This window comes from Pseudophryne corroboree, chromosome 12, assembly GCF_028390025.1.
Source record: "Pseudophryne corroboree isolate aPseCor3 chromosome 12, aPseCor3.hap2, whole genome shotgun sequence".
Classification (NCBI taxonomy): Eukaryota; Metazoa; Chordata; class Amphibia; order Anura; family Myobatrachidae; genus Pseudophryne; species Pseudophryne corroboree.
This window is the reverse complement of record NC_086455.1, coordinates 118190325-118210845: the sequence shown is the minus strand read 5'-3', so window position 1 is coordinate 118210845 and position 20521 is coordinate 118190325. Positions and strand designations below refer to the sequence as shown.

The window sequence follows — 20521 nt, the reverse complement described above, 5'->3', positions numbered from 1 at the left end:
TGCAAGGTTCTCTTCATCTGTGCAGCAATCACTGTACCAAGAGCCTGTCCCTTGAAGTCCTAACTAGCAGGGAAAAAAAGGAGGCAGCGCTTGGAGTGGAGGCACAGCAGAGTATAGAAGTCAGCCTAGCAGTGTACACAGAAAGTCCAGAGAGTAGTGCAGCCAAGGAACCTCCTTTCCCGTGACTACCGAGTGCTGGCAGCTACCCTCAGCCATCACCATCCTGTGCAATTCAAAGTACAGACAGCTCTGTTGAGCAGAGCTCTCTGGGGTAGATTTATTATCCTTCTTTATGGGGTAATGCACTATCTGCACACGTTATGTGCCACAGATAGCGCTTCCCCTGATGTATGATGCCGTCGATGCGCTATTGTAAGCTGAGGCGGTATCCTGCTGCAGCCTTTTTGACGCCTCTATAGAGCACCAATGAGCTACCTTACTTACAGTATGAACGTTCGTTGTGCCCGAACGTTAGTGTTTCCTTCCTTCTGTCTCTTTGCCGGCCGGACCCGGCACTCGGCTGTCAAAGTAGTTCCTCTTTTTTCTTTTTTTGTCATCTCAAATAACTTTATTGATATGTTTACAGTGGGCTCACGCTGACGTGATTTCACGGCACACTACACAAGCTCCGGCGTCCACAACAATCCGCGCATGCGCCAGCCTAACTCCCGAACTGCAGACTGGGAGTTACTGGACGACACAGGAGCGGAAGAAGTCACTGCAGCTGAAGGCGATGCCCGTTATGGGAGGACACGTATCACCAGAAGAGTGAGATAACACGCTCCCATAACGAATAACACAGGGTTAGTAAATTAACCAGAAAGAGCTCCCGCTTCACCACGATAATGCGGTGAATCGGGACCCTGCTTATAAAAAACAATAAGAGCATTTTAATAAATCTAATCCTCTGTGTGAGGAGCTGCTGACAGCTATGAACGTGGCTGCAGCAGTCCCTGTAGAGACAGAGCAATCTCCGTCTCAAATGTATTTGTTTATTTTAAATTGGCCCATGGGGAAGGGTGGGTGGGGGGGTTCAGGAACCCCCTCTGCATATGTCACTGGATATGTGGATTACTTTAAACAATCAATTTAGCCACTTCCCTGACTATGTGTAATGTGTGTACCCATCTATATGTATGTATGGCACACCTGACCTTGAATACCCTCTCTGCGGCTCTGAAGTCCTTTTGATCAGTCACTAAAAAACAAGTTAGCGCAAGGCACTGGTCCACTCAAGTTGTGTCAACAAAATAATGACAGCAGATGAATAAAGTACAGCATAAACAAGTAGTAGTGTGGGCCCATCATTCACCGCATTCGTGCCCAGTATTTAAGGGATGTTCTTTCCTCTGTCTTCCCATATCTGCCCCCTCCCCATGTGTCTCTGTCTCATCTCTGTCCCTCCATCTATCTTTCTCTCTTTCATCTGTGGCCCCCATCCCCCGCTATCTCATCTCTGCCCTCCATCTGTCTCTCTTTCACCTCTGCCACCGATTTCCCATTGGTCTCTCTCTGTCATCTCTGTCCCCTCGGTCTCATCTTTGCCCCTCCATCGGTCTCTCTCTCTCATCTTTACGCCCCCCCACACACACACACACACACATACACACACCCTTCCTTTCTCTGTCTCTCCCTCCCATCCCCCTCCTCTCTCTCTCTCAGTGTATAAATTAGCCAGAAAAATACAGCACAAAAACACTTACCATGCTGGGTATCTCAGATCTGTGGAAAACTCGGGGAAACGGCTCTGTAGTAGGAACAGGGGCTGTGATGGTAGCAGTACTTGTGTCATGCTCCTGCAATCATTGGTAGAAGAATAAAGGGTTACAATATAAGAAAAAAAATGGCATACTACAAACTACAAAAACAGAAGAAAAAAAAGAAAAAATTGCATGGCAATGCAAAATCAATATTTTGTGCTAGAACATCTCTATACACAGATTATAATATTATATACATTATACACACACACACACACAGTGTCACAGGGACAGCATAAACTTACCGGACATGGTTGTAGAACAGCATGGTGTGGAATCCAGTCTAAGTATTCCATTTCATCAAATCCGAGCAACAGCAAGCATGATTACAAACACCTGTCAGCTTGCTGTTAAAATGGTTTAAGATACAAGAGACCGTGCTCTAGACCAGGGTTTCTCAAACTCGGTCCTCAGGACCCCACACAGTGCATGTTTTGCAGGTAACCCAGCAGGTGCACAGGTGTATTAATTACTCACTGACACATTTTTAAAGGTCCACAGGTGGAGCTAATTATTTCACTTGACATTCTGTGAGGAGACCTGCAAAACATGCACTGTGTGGGGTCCTGAGGACAGAGTTTGAGAACCTGTGCTCTAGACAGTGAACTAGTTGTCCAGGTGATAGGTCAGGGTGGTGGCCACTGCTAGGGGTCCTGGATCAATGGTCTCCAGAGAATTTACATTCTATGTGCTTAGAACTGCTGTGAACTATTTTGTAACCTGTGACTTGCTGATAACTGCTAATGTTCAGTTGTGAATTGTCCATCTGTGGAAAAGCTGTGCAAGCTAAACCTGCACTGTGGAACTTTTACCTGGTGTATGTGATCCTTGGCACATTTATAATAATAATAATAATAATTTTATTTATATAGCGCTCTTTCTCCAATAGGACTCAAGGCGCTCAACAGATACATAGCATAATATAGTACAGAAGATAATGAAGTACATTTTCATAAAATACAGACGCATGAAGATACTAAAAGGGACATTATGGAAATGCTTGAGTAAACAGGAAAGTCTTGAGTCTACATTTGAAGGATTCTATAGTTGGGGCCTCTCGCACTGTGCGGGGAAGTGAGTTCCATAGAGTCGGCGCCGCATGACTAAAAGCTCGACCCCCAGATGAATTACGGGAGATTCTAGGTACTGCTAAAAATCCTTCATCTACAGATCGCAGTAATCGAGTGGGGCAGTATGGGGTCAGAAGCTGCTTCAGGTACCTTGGGCCCTGGTCATGTAATGCTTTGAAACTCAGTAAGCCAATCTTGAAGATGATTCGCCATCTTACAGGCAGCCAGTGAAGGGAGTAGAGAATGGGTGTTATGTGGCTAGAACGGGGCTGGTTGGTTAATAGCCTGGCAGCTGTGTTTTGCACCAGCTGTAAGCGTTGCAATTCTTTTGCTGGGAGACCAAGGTAGAGGGCATTACAGTAGTCTAATCGAGATGATACAAATGGATGTATGATAGGGTGCATCAAACGCCCCGATATTCGGAATGCTTGCTGTCCCTATTCTTAAAATGTTCCTTTTTAGCATAGAAACTGTGCAAATTTTTTTTGATGTACGATTTGACTTAGGTGGTCCACCTCCACACCCAAAAATTGTATGTATCTTGGTACTAAAGCACATGTATTGTATTATACAAAACAACTACCTTTAGCAAAACTAAGCCAACTTTTGTATGTGTGCCATGAATGCGTGTCTTACATTGATTTAAGAACATAACAAAGAAAGGGAACAGCATGTAGCCTCATGGGCCTATCATGGCTGTTCCCATCCAAATCACAAAACATTAATCAAATCATTATTTCTTTTTCAGGTTTGTCACATCAGAAATAGATTCTTGGTTTATGTTTAACATTCTTCAGCTAAACAGTGATTTTCTTACGAAAGACATTGGTGAATGGAAAAAATCTGATGCTTATCAGAATTCACAAACCAATATTCAAGCATTGAATGTTGTCAATGATTGTGCTGAACGTGGTGTCAAGCTTAGTTCAGACTTCTTATCATCGGCTAAGTAGGAAGAGCACTATCAAAATGTACTCCAAGTAGTTGAAGATGATCGCAAAGAGAGACCAAACTTACGTAAGCCCAGCGGCCAGCAATAAGAGTTTCAACTTTGTAATAAGCCAACTGTAACATGTTGTTCACTGTTCCGTCACTAATTCTGCTTATATCTCTTTGTTTAGTATGACTTTTGGCAGATCATCTGAGGGAATTAAATGCTTGATTCTGGCTACGTTCTTCAGGTGAAAGAATGAGGATTTGATTGTGGCTGTGATATCTGATGTTTAAGTGTCAAGCCACCATCCAGGACAACGCCAAGATTCCGCACACGATCAGTGGTCTGTAATTCTGAATCCACGAGTGTAAGTCCAGTTGGTTGGCTATGCTGCAGTCTTGTCCTTTAATGTTGCGTTCGTATCATAAGGACCTCTGTTTTATCCGGGTTCAGTCGCAGCCAATTGGCGCTCATCCACTCCTGGAGCTCAGCTAGACAGCCATTTAGGGTTGCTATTGTGTTACCAGTGCCCGGAGCAAAGGACAAGTACAGTTGTGTATCATCTGCGCCTGATTATTTCACCCAACGGGAGCATGTATACTGCAAAAAGCATGGGGGATAGTACAGAACCTTGTGGGACACCACATGGCAATGGCACTGATGGAGATGAATATACTCCAGATGATACTCTCTGTGACCTGCCTGTGAGAAATTATTTGAACCATCCAGACCACAGAAATTTATCAATCGCTCAATCGGAAGCCCATGGTCCATGGTAACAAATGCTGCAGAGTGATCCAGAAGGATTAATACTGAACAGTCACCTCTGTCTCTTGCCATCAGAAGATCATTTAACACACACACCAGGGCTGTTTCAGTGCTATGTCTTCTCCTGAATCCTGATTGGAATGGATCATAAATATCATGGGTTGTCAGGCGGGTTTCCAGTTGATTTGCAACCACTTTCTCAATAACCTTTCCTAGGAAAGGAAGGTTTGATACCGGTCTGTAGTTGGTCATGCAGTCGGGATCTAAATTAGGTTTTTTAAAAAGCGGTCTAACAATTGCTACCTTTAGGGGTCCAGGAAAAATGCCTGTCTGCAAAGAGCATTGAACAATTTTTGCAAAGACAGGACCAATTATATCCATACAACCTATTAGAAGCTTGGTTGAGGCCGGGTCCAGATCACAGGTGGTGGGACGCAAAATCCGAGCAATTTCAGCAGTGTCCTTTACATCCACTGGGTCAAAGCTGGTCCATGAAGGCAGGTGGCTTATATTGGCAGGCTTTGCAGTTTGGCACTCCTTTGATGGCACTGTGGAGATTCCAGCCCGGATGGTGGATATTTTATCTGCAAAGAAGTTTGCAAACTCGTTGCATCTTGCCTGGGAGAGGGTTTCATCAGTCTGCAGGCATGCTGGCTTGCAAAGCATCTCCATGTGCGGAAAAGTTGAGCTGGCCTATTGTCTGCTGCCGTGATCTCATTAGACAAGAACTGTGATTTCTTACGAGTGATTGTCGATTGATATTCTTCGTTATGCTTTATTAGTTTTATTTTGTCATCCACTAGGTTAGTCTTCCTCCATCGTCTTTCCAGTCTACGCCCCCTTTTCTTGAGCTCACTAACACTGTTGTTGAACCATGGAGCTCGACGTTGTGGTTTACGAGGTCTTATACGCATAATGGCAATAAGAACTTAAACTTAGGGTCCACCCTATTGAAATTACTCGCTCATTCGAATGCATTGCTGCCCGGAGTTCGACAGGATTAGGTTTCAGAGTACTTCTCATTTACCGGCCCCCTGGAGATGGAAAGATATTTCTACAAGAAATTGCAGACACTGTTGCTGGCCTGGTTCTGGAACATCAAAGACGGCTCATCCTCTGGGATTTCAATGCATGGGTGGATGATGAGCTCTCACGCCTTGGCCAAGACCTCCTGTTCACAATGAATGGTCTGGGCTTCACACAGGTCATTCCTTCTGCCACACATAAAAGTGGTCACACTCTTGATCTTGTCTTTCAGATTGGATTAGAAGTCACTGACCTAAAAATAAACCCAGTCATCTGGTCAGACCACCACTCCCTTTGGTTCTCAGTTGCAACCCCTGAAATAAGATCTCTGCCCATGGAGTTGACCAGGTATCGTCCAAGGATGGGTATGACTCCCCAGGCTCTTGCAACAAATCTGGATCTCTGCTATACTGGGTGCCTGTGAAGATCCCTGTTCCCTAGTCCGTTATTATAATAGGGATGTTATGGCTGCAATTTATATTTTTTGAAGCAGATGGCCACCCCGCCACCCCTGAGGTCCAGTCTTGGGTTGTGGATGACAGAGTAGTTTGTTGGGATCGCAGCCTCCAATATAGGTGCTGCATTTTCATCTAGCCAGGTCTCTGTAATACAGGCTAGATCTGCAGATTCAATAAGGTCAACAATTGTTGCAGTCTTGTTTCTTATAGATCTGGCATTACAAAGGACTGACCTGATTGGGCATACCAGAGGGCCTTCAGTTTTGTTTATGTTAAGTGCAGGAGCTCTGGGTATGGGGGTCACAAAGCGAGAGTTGACAGTTCTGTTCTTCCAAACACAGGGTTGTCTTTTGGGTTTCACTTCTATTTGATTGTTCTTTGAATATGGGGGTGAGCAGGTGGGCAAAGGACTTAGGTGGTTACCGAGGGAAATACATTTCCGGCCTGCTCGCTTCCCACATTTGGCATCCGAACAGAGACCCTTTTGCTGGATTTTGGTATGCAGCAAGAGTACTGGAAGGTGACTAAGGACTTTAATGGTGCAGCCCATTTGTTTTAATATATTATGGATGTGTCTGTATAAATAAAATTCCTGTTTTAAAACTACAATCCATACACCTGACAATTATCTCCTCCATATGTATGCTGGATACCTGTGAGATTGGGAGGAGTTATACGTTTGAATTGAGGACTTCAGACGTCTGAAAAGAAACTGCTACGGACGTTTTTAAAAACGGAGCACTGTAAGTAGGGTACACCCACATTCCTACAGTGTCCACATATCCCTAGAATTTGGGTCAGCACCATATTGGGTGACATATTAAAGAAACCGTTATGCATTTCTACTGCTGCTTACTGATGTAAGTACGGTACGTTCCTTATAGTCACCCCGAAAGGGATTATAGGAAAGGGAACAGACCCCTATGACATAGGTTTATCTGATTGGCTGTTTCTCCAATTCCATTCCCCTTCTTCGAGATCTTGTGAAACAAGGAACACGGGTTGTGATCATCTATCTCAGCAGGAGGATTCAAGAAACAAAGATACCTTTATATGAGGAGAACCGCACGCTAAGACTTTAGTATAGTACGCATATTCCATCATCCCTTAGGAAAATATATTGAAGAAGTATATAGGAAAACAGATCACGCGACATTGCTGTCCCATTCTTTCTTTTGAGGGACGCTGGACTCTAGGAAGACCATATCTCTATTCAGAAGATCTGTCAGATTGTGTTTTGGCTGTGTCCCCGGAAAGGACGCTAGTGGGTCAGTGGAGGTAGCTGGGAGAAAACGAGGAGGCTGGATAACGTTCCTGCGCATGAGCGCAATGATATTTATTAGCAGATGATATAAACAGAATGGCAGCAGAAATAATAATAACAAATGGAAATGTCAATCACACAGCGTAATAGCTGAAAGTCTATGGCAACAGGATGACAGATGACTGGAGAAATAATAACCGGTAATATGTTAAACAGAAGAACAGGTGTTTGTAGAGATGATTCTGGTTTGGAAACCAGTGCAGGTTTTAAACATGAAACTTGGCAGTGAGATGTTGAATGGCAAACCTGGTAGCAGAGGCAGGAGTCTGACTATCCACAGTGCAGGTGGTGAAGCACTGACAGCAGCAAGCTGTATCACAGGTGGAGGAATGGAGCACACCTGGAGTCAGTCTCAACTGCAAGGCTGAAGCACACAAGGTGGTGATGAGTGTGAAGCCTGTTTGAAGTTGCAGGTATTGCTGGGCCTTGAAGTTCCACGGAGCTGTGCAGAGTAACCAGGAGTACAAGTCTTTCAGTAGAGAGCCAGGAACACGGAAGGAACAGGTACAGATCCTTTCACATGGGTCGCAGGAGTGACACAAAGTCCAGGATGCCTGCAGACTGATCCTGCAGTCTCTTATGTACCCCTTGGTGCACAGGCATTGGATGAGTGAGGGAAAGTGGGTGCGGCCAAGCACCGGATTGGCCGCTGTATGCTGGTTGTTGTGAACTGTCATGGCGGCGCCCATGCCGCGGCCTAGCGGGAACGCGGCGTGCTACACGCCTGCTGTCTCAGGAGCGCTCCCAGGCCCGTGATGGCGTCCAGAGGCAGGGACACGGACGACAGGTGACCGCAGGGAGCCAGGTCGGAGTCCGCAACGGCGGACGGATGTCAGCTTGGTGAGTCGATTCCTGACAAGATCATTGTGAGGAATTGAAAAGGATTGGGAACATATTTATGTTGTTGAGACCTTCTTTTCTTCTGACTCTTTAGACCACACTTTGTTCCCCCACTCACCCATTAAAACATCTGTCAGTGTGCGGTGGAGGTACACTCAATTTGTTCTTCATTTATCTGATATTGGGTGTGGAGTGATACCCAGAGTGTACCCCTACTGCAGACGCTTAGGGCGCAGCAGTTCTCTATACCCCATTAGTGAATAGACCCCTTGGTCCTCAGGACTCCCAACAGTTCATGTTTTCCAGGTCTTCTCACAGAATCACAAGTGAAATAATTAGCTGCACCTGTGAATCTTTTCAAATGTGTCAGTGAGTAATGAATACACCTGTGCTCCTGCTAGGTGACCTGGAAAACTGTTGGGGGTCCTTGAGGGCCGAGTTTGGGAACCAATGTGGTAGAATGTACTAAGCAACTTGGGTGTGAATTAAAAGATCGACAGAATATATAGTAGATAGTCAATAGGTCAACAGGGTCAAAAGGTTGACATGCAACTGGATGACGCAGTTTTTCATTTTTATTTTAACCCTTAGCCTAAACCTAACCTGATCATTTTTTTCTAACCCTCACCTTTCCCTGGTGCCTAACCCTAACCCTCCCCCTGGGTACAAACCTTAATCATCTCCTCCAGAAGCCTAACCCTATCCCTCCCCAAGTGCCTAACCCCAAAGATCATGAAAAGCAATGTATTAACCTGTAAATCTTAGGAGCCTGTCATCTATCTAGTGTCAACCTACTGACTATCTATTTACGGTCTATCTTCCATCCGGATATCAAGCAAATTTGGGAGACCTTATCCGCATCCCTTCCCCTTGCCAGTTCTGTTTATTCTATAAACTAGGTAATTTTATAATAAAGGATAAATAGGACATCACTGAAAATATACTAGATCATTAGCGCAATCATTTAAAACATAGATTAAAACAAAATACAATTTTAAATAAACGTAAAATTCACCTTGAGAAAACAAATATTTAATAACTTTACAATGTCAGTCCTTAAACATTCCATCAAACACACCATTAAACCTACAACTGCCCTGTTTCTCCAAGCTTAGTGTTACCACATCCAATGTCGGCTTAGCAAACTCATCCACTACATGGGGCAAGGAACTATGCTTGGAGAGGCAGGACGGGAGAGGTCGTTTTGGACTGTACAATAAGAGTGAATGTTTCCCCAAACTTTCAAATAATTTCAAGTGTAACAAGGCTCAAAACTGCACAACTAACATGGATTATTCTGCTTCCATAAAAATAAAATAAACTAAAGTGCAGAGAAAACTCACAATGATTTGTGAGAGGACAGCTGTGATATGATGGTCATGCTTGTCCAATATGTCTTCTGGATCGTCTTCAGCAAAACAGACCCGTGCTCCAGCAACTTTGGATTTCTTGGTTGGCCCTGGATCCAGAATTGGTGGCATGTCAGGGAAACCTGAAAGATGAGATATTGTGTTAACAGCAAATAACATACAGAGCAGAGCTTCAGTCATACTGCTTCATAAACTGGAGAGCAAGAGCGTTTTAAATAAAACAGGATTTTAAAACCTACCGATAAACCTTTTCTCATAGTCCATAAGAGATAATGGGGAATCTAATACGATGGGGCATAGACGGGGTCCAAATGAGCCAGTGCACTTTAAATTTCTTCAACTGGGTGTGCTGGCTCCTCCACTCTATGCCCCCTCCCACAGGCAGTTATAGGTAAAAAAGTGCCCGAAGGAGAAAGGACATACGAGAAGGAACACGGTAACAAAAGGGTGGTGAGATTTACAAACCAGCACACCAATAACATAAAACAACCAGCAACAGCTGAACAGGTAACCATATAAGAGAAAACCTGCAGAAAAGTCAATGCACTGTGGCAGGCGCCCAGTATCCCTTATGGACTACGAGAAAAGGATTTACCGGTAGGTATTAAAATCCTATTTTCTCTAGCATCCGTAAGGGATATTGGGGAATCTAATACGATGGGGACGTCCCAAAGCTTCCAGAACGGGCGGGAACGTGCGGAGACTGCTGCAGCACCGCCTGCCCAAACTGGGTATCCACTTTGACCAGGGTATCAAATTTGTAGAACGTCCCAAAGGTGTTCTTCCCCGACCAGGTAGCAGCTTGGCATAGTTGCAAGACCGAGACTCCACGGGCAGCTGCCCAGGAAGAGCCCACTGATATTGTAGAGTGGGCCTCCAGAGACACATAGGTCTGTTGGATAGCAAGCCTAATACAACGAGCAATTGACTGCTTTTAAGCAGGGCAACCCTTCTTCTGCACATCATAGAGCACGTACAAGGAATCCATTTTTCTGACCCGAGCTGTATGCTTGACATAGGCCCTCATTCCGAGTTGTTCGCTCTGTAATTTTCTTCGCATCGCAGCGATTTTCCGCTAATTGCGCATGCGCAATGTTCGCACTGCCACTGCGCCAAGTAAATTTGCTATGAAGATTGGTATTTTACTCACGGCATTACGAGGTTTTTTCTTCGTTCTGGTGATCGGAGTGTGATTGACAGGAAGTGGGTGTTTCTGGGCGGAAACTGACCGTTTTATGGGAGTGTGTAAAAAAAACGCTGCCGTTTCTGGGGAAAACGCGGGAGTGGCTGAAGAAACGGGGGAGTGTCTGGGCGAACGCTGGGTCTGTTTGTGACGTTAAACCAGGAACGACAAGCACTGAACTGATCGAACTGGAAGAGTAAGTCTCGAGCTACTCAGGAACTGCACAGAGAAATCTTTTCGCAATATTGCGAATCTTTCGTTCGCAATTCTGCTAAGCTAAGATTCACTCCCAGTAGGCGGCGGCTTAGCGTGTGCAATGCTGCTAAAAGCAGCTTGCAAGCGAACAACTCGGAATGAGTGGCCATAGATCCTTCAAGGCTCGCACAGAATCCAATGCCTCCGGAGGAGCAGAAGTGTCAGAAAAGGACAGAATCACAATAGGTTGATTCAAGTAAAATGCGAAGACAACCTTCGGCAAAAACTGCTGTCTAGTCCGGAGCTCCGCTCTGTCCTCGTAAAAGACAAAGTACGGACTTTTACATGATAAGGCTCCCAATTCTGAGACACGTCGAGCAGAAGCCAGGGCCAGTAACATTACTGTCTTCCACATGAGGTACCTGTCTTCTACTATCATCAGAGGTTCAAACCAGGAGGACTGTAGAAATGCCAACACTATATCCAATTCCCAGGGTGCCGTAGGCGGCACAAAAGGTGGTTGTATGTGGAGTACCCCTTGCAAGAAAGTCTGAACTTCTGTCAACACTGCCAATTTCTTCTGGAAGAAAGTGGAGAGAGACGAAATCTGGACCTTAATGGTACCCATACGTAAGCCCTTATCTACACCAGCCTGCAGGAAAAGTAAGAAACGTCACAAGTGAAACTCTGTAGGCGGATACGTGCATTCCTCGCACCAAGAGACATATCTCCTCCAGATATGATGATAGTGTTTTGACGTCACAGGTTTCCTTGCCTGAACCATGGTAGTAATAACCTTCTTGGAAAGGCCCTTTTGAGCTAGGATGTTCCGCTGAACCTCCATGCCGTCAAACGAAGTCGCTGTAAGTCCGGGTAGAAGAAGATCTCTTCTTAGTGGTAGCGGACAAGGGTCTTCGACGGACATGTCCAGAAGATCCCCGTACCACGCCCTCCGAGACCAATCCGGGGCAATCAGAATTGCGTGAACACCTTGATTCCTGATTAGCTTTAGCACCCTTGGGAGCACTGGAATCTGAAGAAACAGGTAGACCAGCTGGTACTGCCAAGGCGACGTCAGTGCGTCCACTGCCCTTGCCTGAGGGTCCATGCGCAATACCAGGGAAGTTTCTTGTTGAGCCGAGAAGCCATCATGTCTATTTGTGGGCAACCCCACCGGTCGATGATCTGCTGGAACACCAAGTGGTGGAGCCCCCACTCCCCCGGGTGGAGATCGTGACGACTCAGGAAGTCCGCCTCCCAGATGTCCACACCCGGAATAAAGATTGCTGACATTGCTCTTGCATTTCTTTCCGCCCAGGAGTATCTTTGACACCACTCGCATGCAGGCTCTGCTTTTTGTCCCTCCCTGACGAATGATATACGCCACTGCCGTGGCGTTGTCTGACTGTACCTGGATCGCGTGATCCTTGAGCAGAGGAGAGGCCAGAAGCAGAGCATTGTAGATTACCTGAAGTTCCAGAATATTGATCGAAAGGAGGGCCTCGTGGGCTGACAACCTGCCCTGGAACTGCGCCCCTTGGGTGGCAGCTCCCCATCCCCGTAGACTTGCATCCGTCGTGAGGAGGGTCCAATCCTGAATCCCGAAACTCCAGCCTTCCAGGAGACTGGAGGACTGTAGCCACCACAGAAGGGAAATCCTGTCCTGAGATGACAGACAAATCATCCAGTGCATCTGAAGACGCGATCCGGACCACTTGCTCAGGAGATCCAACTGAAACATTCTGTGGCAACCATCTTTCCCAACAATCGTATGCAAAGATGAATGGAAACTGGAATAGGTCTGAGCACCATGCGGACCATCTCCTGAAGTGAATTTGCCTTGTCATCTAGTAGAAACACCTTCTAGGCCACAGTATCCAGCAACATCCCCAGGAACAGAGGCCTCTGAGTTGGCTCCAGGTGTGACTTCTGTAAGTTGAGGATCAAAACATGGTCCGACAGAAGATGGATAGTGCGGTCGATATGGAGCAATAAAAGCTCCTTGGATCGTGCTTTTATCAGAAGATCGTTCAGATAAGGGACAACATTGACCCCCTGGACCCGGAGTTGGAACATCATCTCCGCCATCACCTTCGTGAATACCCTCGGGGCTGTGCCTGGAATTGGAAGTGATTGTCCAGAAGGGCAAACCGCAGATACGCCTGATGAGGCGGATAATTCGTACTTTGGAGGTAGGCGCCCTTGATGTCCAAGTAGACCATAAATTCCTGTTCTTTCAGGACCGCAATCACTGCTCGCAGGGATTCCATCTTAAACTTGAACACCTTCAAATAAGTATTCAAGGATTTTAGATTTAAAATAGGTCTGACCGAACCGTCCAATTTCGGCACCACAAACAGTTTTGAGTAAAACCCCATGCCGCATTGCGGTATTGGTACTGGAACAATGACGTGGGACAGGACCAACTTTCGGATGGCCTGTTGCAACATAACTTGCATATCCTCCAAAGCAGGTAAGCTTGATTTGAAAAATCGCTGTGAATGAGTACTGTCGAACTTCAGCTTGTAGCCCTGAGAAACGAGATCTCTGACCCAGGTATCCTGGCAGGAAGTCTGCCAGACGTGGCAGAAGTGACACAGTCAAACTCCCACCTTGAGATCCCCTCGAGGTGGGTGGGCATCAGCATACTGAGGACTTAGTGGACTGTTCCTGCGAGTCGGTGCTAGCAGGTTTTCTGGACTTACCTCTGGTGTCTCTAGTCGCATTGTAGACACCTCTGGCCTTAGATCAAAATCTGTGAGACTGAAAGGACTGGACACAGTCCCGGATAGAAGCGTCTCTCCAGCGGGACCCCAGAGGGGAGAAAATAAGAATTTACTTACCGATAATTCTATTTCTCGGAGTCCGTAGTGGATGCTGGGGTTCCTGAAAGGACCATGGGGAATAGCGGCTCCGCAGGAGACAGGGCACAAAAGTAAAGCTTTCCGATCAGGTGGTGTGCACTGGCTCCTCCCCCTATGACCCTCCTCCAAGCCAGTTAGGTACTGTGCCCGGACGAGCGTACACAATAAGGGAGGAATTTTGAATCCCGGGTAAGACTCATACCAGCCACACCAATCACACCGTACAACTTGTGATCAAATCCAGTTAACAGTATGATAACAGAGGAGCCTCTGAAAGATGGCTTCCTAAACAATAACCCGAATTAGTTAACAATAACTATGTACAATTATTGCAGATAATCCGCACTTGGGATGGGCGCCCAGCATCCACTACGGACTCCGAGAAATAGAATTATCGGTAAGTAAATTCTTATTTTCTCTATCGTCCTAGTGGATGCTGGGGTTCCTGAAAGGACCATGGGGATTATACCAAAGCTCCCAAACGGGCGGGAGAGTGCGGATGACTCTGCAGCACCGAATGAGAGAACTCCAGGTCCTCCTTAGCCAGAGTATCAAATTTGTAAAATTTTACAAACGTGTTCTCCCCTGACCACGTAGCTGCTCGGCAAAGTTGTAATGCCGAGACCCCTCGGGCAGCCGCCCAAGATGAGCCCACCTTCCTTGTGGAGTGGGCCTTTACAGATTTAGGCTGTGGCAGGCCTGCCACAGAATGTGCAAGTTGGATTGTGCTACAGATCCAACGAGCAATCGTCTGCTTAGACGCAGGAGCACCCATCTTGTTGGGTGCATACAATATAAACAACGAGTCAGATTTTCTGACTCCAGCTGTCCTTGCAATATATATTTTTAATGCTCTGACAACGTCCAGTAACTTGGAGTCCTCCAAGTCACTTGTAGCCGCAGGCACTACAATAGGCTGGTTCAGATGAAATGCTGACACCACCTTAGGGAGAAAATGCGGACGAGTCCGCAGTTCTGCCCTGTCCGAATGGAAAATCAGATATGGGCTTTTGTAAGATAAAGCTGCCAGTTCTGACACTCTCCTGGCCGAAGCCAGGGCTAGTAACATGGTCACTTTCCATGTGAGATATTTTAAATCCACCTTTTTTAGTGGTTCAAACCAATGAGATTTTAGAAATTCCAAAACCACATTGAGATCCCACGGTGCCACTGGAGGCACCACAGGAGGCTGTATATGCAGCACTCCCTTAACAAAAGTCTGGACTTCAGGAACTGAAGCCAATTCTTTTTGAAAGAAAATCGACAGGGCCGAAATTTGAACCTTAATAGATCCCAATTTGAGACCCATAGACAATCCTGATTGCAGGAAATGTAGGAATCGACCCAGTTGAAATTCCTCCGTCGGAGCACTCCGATCCTCGCACCACGCAACATATCTTCGCCAAATGCGGTGATAGTGTTGCACGGTTACTTCCTTCCTTGCTTTAATCAAAGTAGGAATGACTTCTTCCGGCATGCCTTTTTCCTTTAGGATCCGGCGTTGAAACAGACAGGGACCCTGCTGAAGCAAGTCCCTCCTTAGAGGTAGAGGCCACGGATCTTCCGTGATCATCTCTTGAAGTTCCGGGTACCAAGTCCTTCTTGGCCAATCCGGAACCACTAGTATCGTTCTTACGCCTCTTTGCCGTATAATTCTCAATACTTTTGGTATGAGAGGCAGAGGAGGAAACACATACACCGACTGGTACACCCAAGGCGTTACCAGCGCGTCCACAGCTATTGCCTGCGGATCTCTTGACCTGGCGCAATACCTGTCCAGTTTTTTGTTGAGGCGAGACGCCATCATGTCCACCATTGGTCTTTCCCAACGGGTGACCAGCATGTGGAAGACTTCCGGATGAAGTCCCCACTCTCCCGGGTGAAGGTCGTGTCTGCTGAGGAAGTCTGCTTCCCAGTTGTCCACTCCCGGGATGAACACTGCTGACAGTGCTATCACATGATTCTCTGCCCAGCGAAGAATCCTTGCAGCTTCTGCCATTGCACTCCTGCTTCTTGTGCCGCCCTGTCTGTTTACATGGGCGACTGCCGTGATGTTGTCCGACTGGATCAACACCGGTTTTCCTTGAAGCAGAGGTTCTGCCTGGCTTAGAGCATTGTAGATTGCTCTTAGTTCCAGAATGTTTATGTGAAGAGACGTTTCCAGGCTCGTCCACACTCCCTGGAAGTTTCTTCCTTGTGTGACTGCTCCCCAGCCTCTCAGGCTGGCGTCCGTGGTCACCAGGATCCAATCCTGTATGCCGAATCTGCGGCCCTCCAATAGATGAGCACTCTGCAACCACCACAGAAGAGATACCCTTGTCCTTGGAGACAGGGTTATCCGCTGGTGCATCTGAAGATGCGACCCTGACCATTTGTCTAACAGATCCCTCTGGAAAATTCGTGCATGGAATCTGCCGAATGGAATTGCTTCGTAAGAAGCCACCATTTTTCCCAGGACTCTTGTGCATTGATGTACAGACACCTTTCCTGGTTTTAGGAGGTTCCTGACAAGCTCGGACAACTCCTTGGCTTTTTCCTCCGGGAGAAAAACCTTTTTCTGAACCGTGTCCAGAATCATCCCTAGGAACAGCAGACGAGTTGTCGGCATTAACTGGGATTTTGGAATATTCAGAATCCAGCCGTGCTGTTTTAGCACTTCTTGAGACAGTGCTAATCCCCTCTCTAGCTGTTCTCTGGACCTTGCCCTTATTAGGAGATCGTCCAAGTATGGGATAATTAATACGCCTTTTCTTCGAAGAAGAATCATCATCTCGGCCATTACCTTTGTAAAGACCCGAGGTGCCGTGGACAATCCGAACGGCAGCGTCTGAAACTGATAGTGACAGTTTTGTACAACGAACCTGAGGTACCCCTGGTGTGAGGGGTAAATTGGAACGTGGAGGTACGCATCCTTGATGTCCAAGGACACCATAAAGTCCCCTTCTTCCAGGTTCGCTATCACTGCTCTGAGTGACTCCATTTTGAACTTGAACTTCTTTATGTACAGGTTCAAGGACTTCAGATTTAGAATAGGTCTTACCGAGCCGTCCGGCTTCGGTACCACAAATAGAGTGGAATAATACCCCTTTCCCTGTTGTAGAAGAGGTACCTTGACTATCACCTGCTGAGAGTACAGCTTGTGAATGGCTTCCAAAACCGTCTCCCTTTCGGAGGGGGACGTTGGTAAAGCAGACTTCAGGAAACGGCGAGGCGGATCTGTCTCTAGTTCCAACCTGTACCCCTGAGATATTATCTGCAGGATCCAGGGATCTACCTGCGAGTGAGCCCACTGCGCGCTGAAATTCTTGAGACGACCGCCCACCGCCCCCGAGTCCGCTTGAGAAGCCCCAGCGTCATGCTGAGGCTTTTGTAGAAGCGGGGGAGGGCTTCTGTTCCTGGGAAGGAGCTGCCTGTTGGTGTCTCTTCCCCCTTCCTCTGCCTCGTGGCAGATATGAATATCCCTTTGCTCTCTTGTTTTTAAAGGAACGAAAGGGCTGCGGTTGAAAAGTCGGTGTCTTTTTCTGTTGGGGAGTAGCTTGAGGTAAAAAGGTGGATTTCCCGGCTGTAGCCGTGGCCACCAAATCTGATAGACCGACTCCAAATAACTCCTCCCCTTTATACGGCAAAACTTCCATATGCCGTTTTGAGTCCGCATCGCCTGACCACTGTCGCGTCCATAAACTTCTTCTGGCCGAAATGGACATAGCACTTACCCGTGATGCCAGTGTGCAGATATCCCTCTGTGCATCACGCATATAAAGAAATGCATCCTTTATTTGCTCTAAAGACAGTAAAACATTGTCCCTATCCAGGGTATCAATATTTTCAATCAGGGACTCTGACCAAACTACTCCAGCACTGCACATCCAGGCTGACGCTATAGCTGGTCGTAGTATAACACCTGTATGTGTGTATATACTTTTTTGGATATGTTCCATCCTCCTATCTGTTGGATCTTTAAGTGCGGCCGTCTCAGGAGAGGGTAACGCCACTTGTTTTGATAAGCGTGTGAGCGCCTTATCCACCCTAGGAGGTGTTTCCCAGCGCGCCCTAACCTCTGACGGGAAAGGGTATAAAGCTAATAACTTCTTTGAAATTAGCATCTTTTTATCGGGGGCAACCCACACTTCATCACATACATCATTTAGTTCTTCTGATTCAGGAAAAACTATAGGTAGTTTTTTCACACCCCACATAATACCCTGTTTAGTGGTACCTGTAGTATCAGCTAAATGTAACGCCTCCTTCATTGCCAAAATCATATAACGTGTGGCCCTACTGGAAAATACGGTTGATTCGTCACCGTCGCCACTGAAATCAGTGCCTGTGTCTGGGTCTGTGTCGACCGACTGAGGCAAAGGGCGTTTTACAGCCCCTGACGGTGTTTGAGGCGCCTGGACAGGCACTAACTGATTGTCCGGCCGTCTCATGTCGTCAAACGACTGCTTTAGCGTGTTGACACTATCCCGTAATTCCATAAATAAAGGCATCCATTCTGGTGTCGACCCCCTAGGAGGTGACATCCCCATATTTGGCAATTGCTCCGCCTCCACACCAATATCGTCCTCATACATGTCGACACACACGTACCGACACACAGCAGACACACAGGGAATGCTCTTAACGAAGACAGGACCCCACTAGCCCTTTGGGGAGACAGAGGGAGAGTTTGCCAGCACACACCAAAAGCGCTATATATGACAGGGATAGCCTTATAATAAGTGTTCCCTGTATAGCTGCTTTTATAATATAATTTTTGCCACTATTTTGCCCCCCCTCTCTTGTTTTACCCTGTTTCTGTAGTGCAGTGCAGGGGAGAGACCTGGGAGCCGTCCTGACCAGCGGAGCTGTGTAAGGAAAATGGCGCTGTGTGCTGAGGAGATAGGCCCCGCCCCTTTTCCGGCGGGCTCGTTTCCCGCTCTTTAGTGTATTCTGGCAGGGGTTAAATATCTCCATATAGCCCCGGAGGCTATATGTGAGGTATTTTTTAGCCAAATAGGTTTTCATTTGCCTCCCAGGGCGCTCCCCTCCCAGCGCCCTGCACCCTCAGTGACTGCCGTGTGAAGTGTGCTGAGAGGAAAATGGCGCACAGCTGCAGTGCTGTGCGCTACCTTTAGAAGACTGAGGAGTCTTCTGCCGCCGATTCTGGACCTCTTCATGTTTCAGCATCTGCAAGGGGGCCGGCGGCGAGGCTCCGGTGACCATCCAGGCTGTACCTGTGATCGTCCCTCTGGAGCTGATGTCCAGTAGCCAAGAAGCCAATCCATCCTGCACGCAGGTGAGTTCACTTCTTCTCCCCTAAGTCCCTCGTTGCAGTGATCCTGTTGCCATCAGGACTCACTGTAAAATAAAAAACCTAAGCTAAACTTTCTCTAAGCAGCTCTTTAGGAGAGCCACCTAGATTGCACCCTTCTCGGCCGGGCACAAAAATCTAACTGGCTTGGAGGAGGGTCATAGGGGGAGGAGCCAGTGCACACCACCTGATCGGAAAGCTTTACTTTTGTGCCCTGTCTCCTGCGGAGCCGCTATTCCCCATGGTCCTTTCAGGAACCCCAGCATCCACTAGGACGATAGAGAAACGTGGATTTCTCAGCCGTAGCTATGGAAACCCAGGTATCCAATTCAACCCCAAAGAGCCATTCCCCCAAAAAGGGGAGGGATTCCACACTACTTTTGGATTCCGAGTCCGCTATCCACTGGCACTGCGCACCGACACTGCCATGGCAGAAGTTCCAGCATTAATGTTCCCCATCTCCTTAAGAGAATCACAGAGGACCCGTGTAGTGTCCTGAATGTGTTTTAGGAGGGTTACCATAGTAACTAAAGGCATATCCCCCGAGAGGCCCCCTTGAATTTGAGTGGCCCAGGAATGAATGGCATGGGTCATCCAGCAACCCGCAATGACCGGCCTTTGTGATATACCAGCTGCCGTGTATATAGATTTTAGGGTAGTCTCTATCTTCCTTTCCCCAGGATCCCTCATGGTAAAGGAGCCCAGGGCAGGCAACACTGCCTTTTTAGACAGGCGAGAGATGGAGACATCCAACCCAGGGGGTTCCTCCAAAAATTTTCGACCTTCAGGAGCAAATGGGAAAGTGCGCAAAAACTTTTTGGACACTTGGAATTTTTTCTCTGGATTTGTCACGTCTCTTACAGCCAAAATTAGGGGTTCAATAGCCTGAGCAGAATCGGGATCCCCACTAACGGGATCCAGGTCATCTCCATTCCCCTGTATCAGAGAGTAGAGCAGGTAAACCACGCTTCTGTGGACCTGCATGAGAGAGGGGGGTCTGTGCATCTGCCCTAGCAGCTAAATTTGCAACAGCTTGTTGTAGTAGCCAAGTCTTCTGCACATTAGCAGTGAGCTGGGATGACATATCTGACATCATAGTCTTAAGAGACCCTAACCAGTGGGGCTCTGGACCCTCTCCCCCAGTCCCTTTACTGATTTGTGAAGATCGACTGCATTGTTAACATGAAACAGAATCAGTATATAATGGAGAGAATCTAGTGTGACATACACTGCACAGCTTGTGTTTACCCATGTTTCACAGTAAGCACACAACATACACACAGTTATATTGCAAGCCTGCCCTACTGTATGTGAGAAGGAGAGACAGAGAGAGAGAGAGAGAGAGAGAGAGAGGACACCAGCACACCCTGAGCTGCACAGCCCCAGTGAGCCTGTCAGCTCCTTATACAGTACAAGAAAAAAACGATACGTGGGAT

At 47.0% G+C, this 20521-nt stretch overlaps 1 protein-coding gene across 2 annotated transcripts in view; it reads right to left on the bottom strand.

Moving 5' to 3' along the window:
• Nucleotides 1–20521, bottom strand: part of RPAP1 (RNA polymerase II associated protein 1) — a 210377-nt gene that overhangs the window by 161994 nt on the left and 27862 nt on the right. For both annotated transcript variants that reach the window (XM_063947921.1, XM_063947922.1), the window contains exons 3-4: nucleotides 9524–9672; nucleotides 1704–1796 (exon numbers count right to left, since the gene is read on the bottom strand). In XM_063947921.1, coding sequence (XP_063803991.1) covers nucleotides 1704–1796; nucleotides 9524–9672 — 242 coding nt within the window. The remainder of the gene's footprint in view (nucleotides 1–1703; nucleotides 1797–9523; nucleotides 9673–20521) is intronic.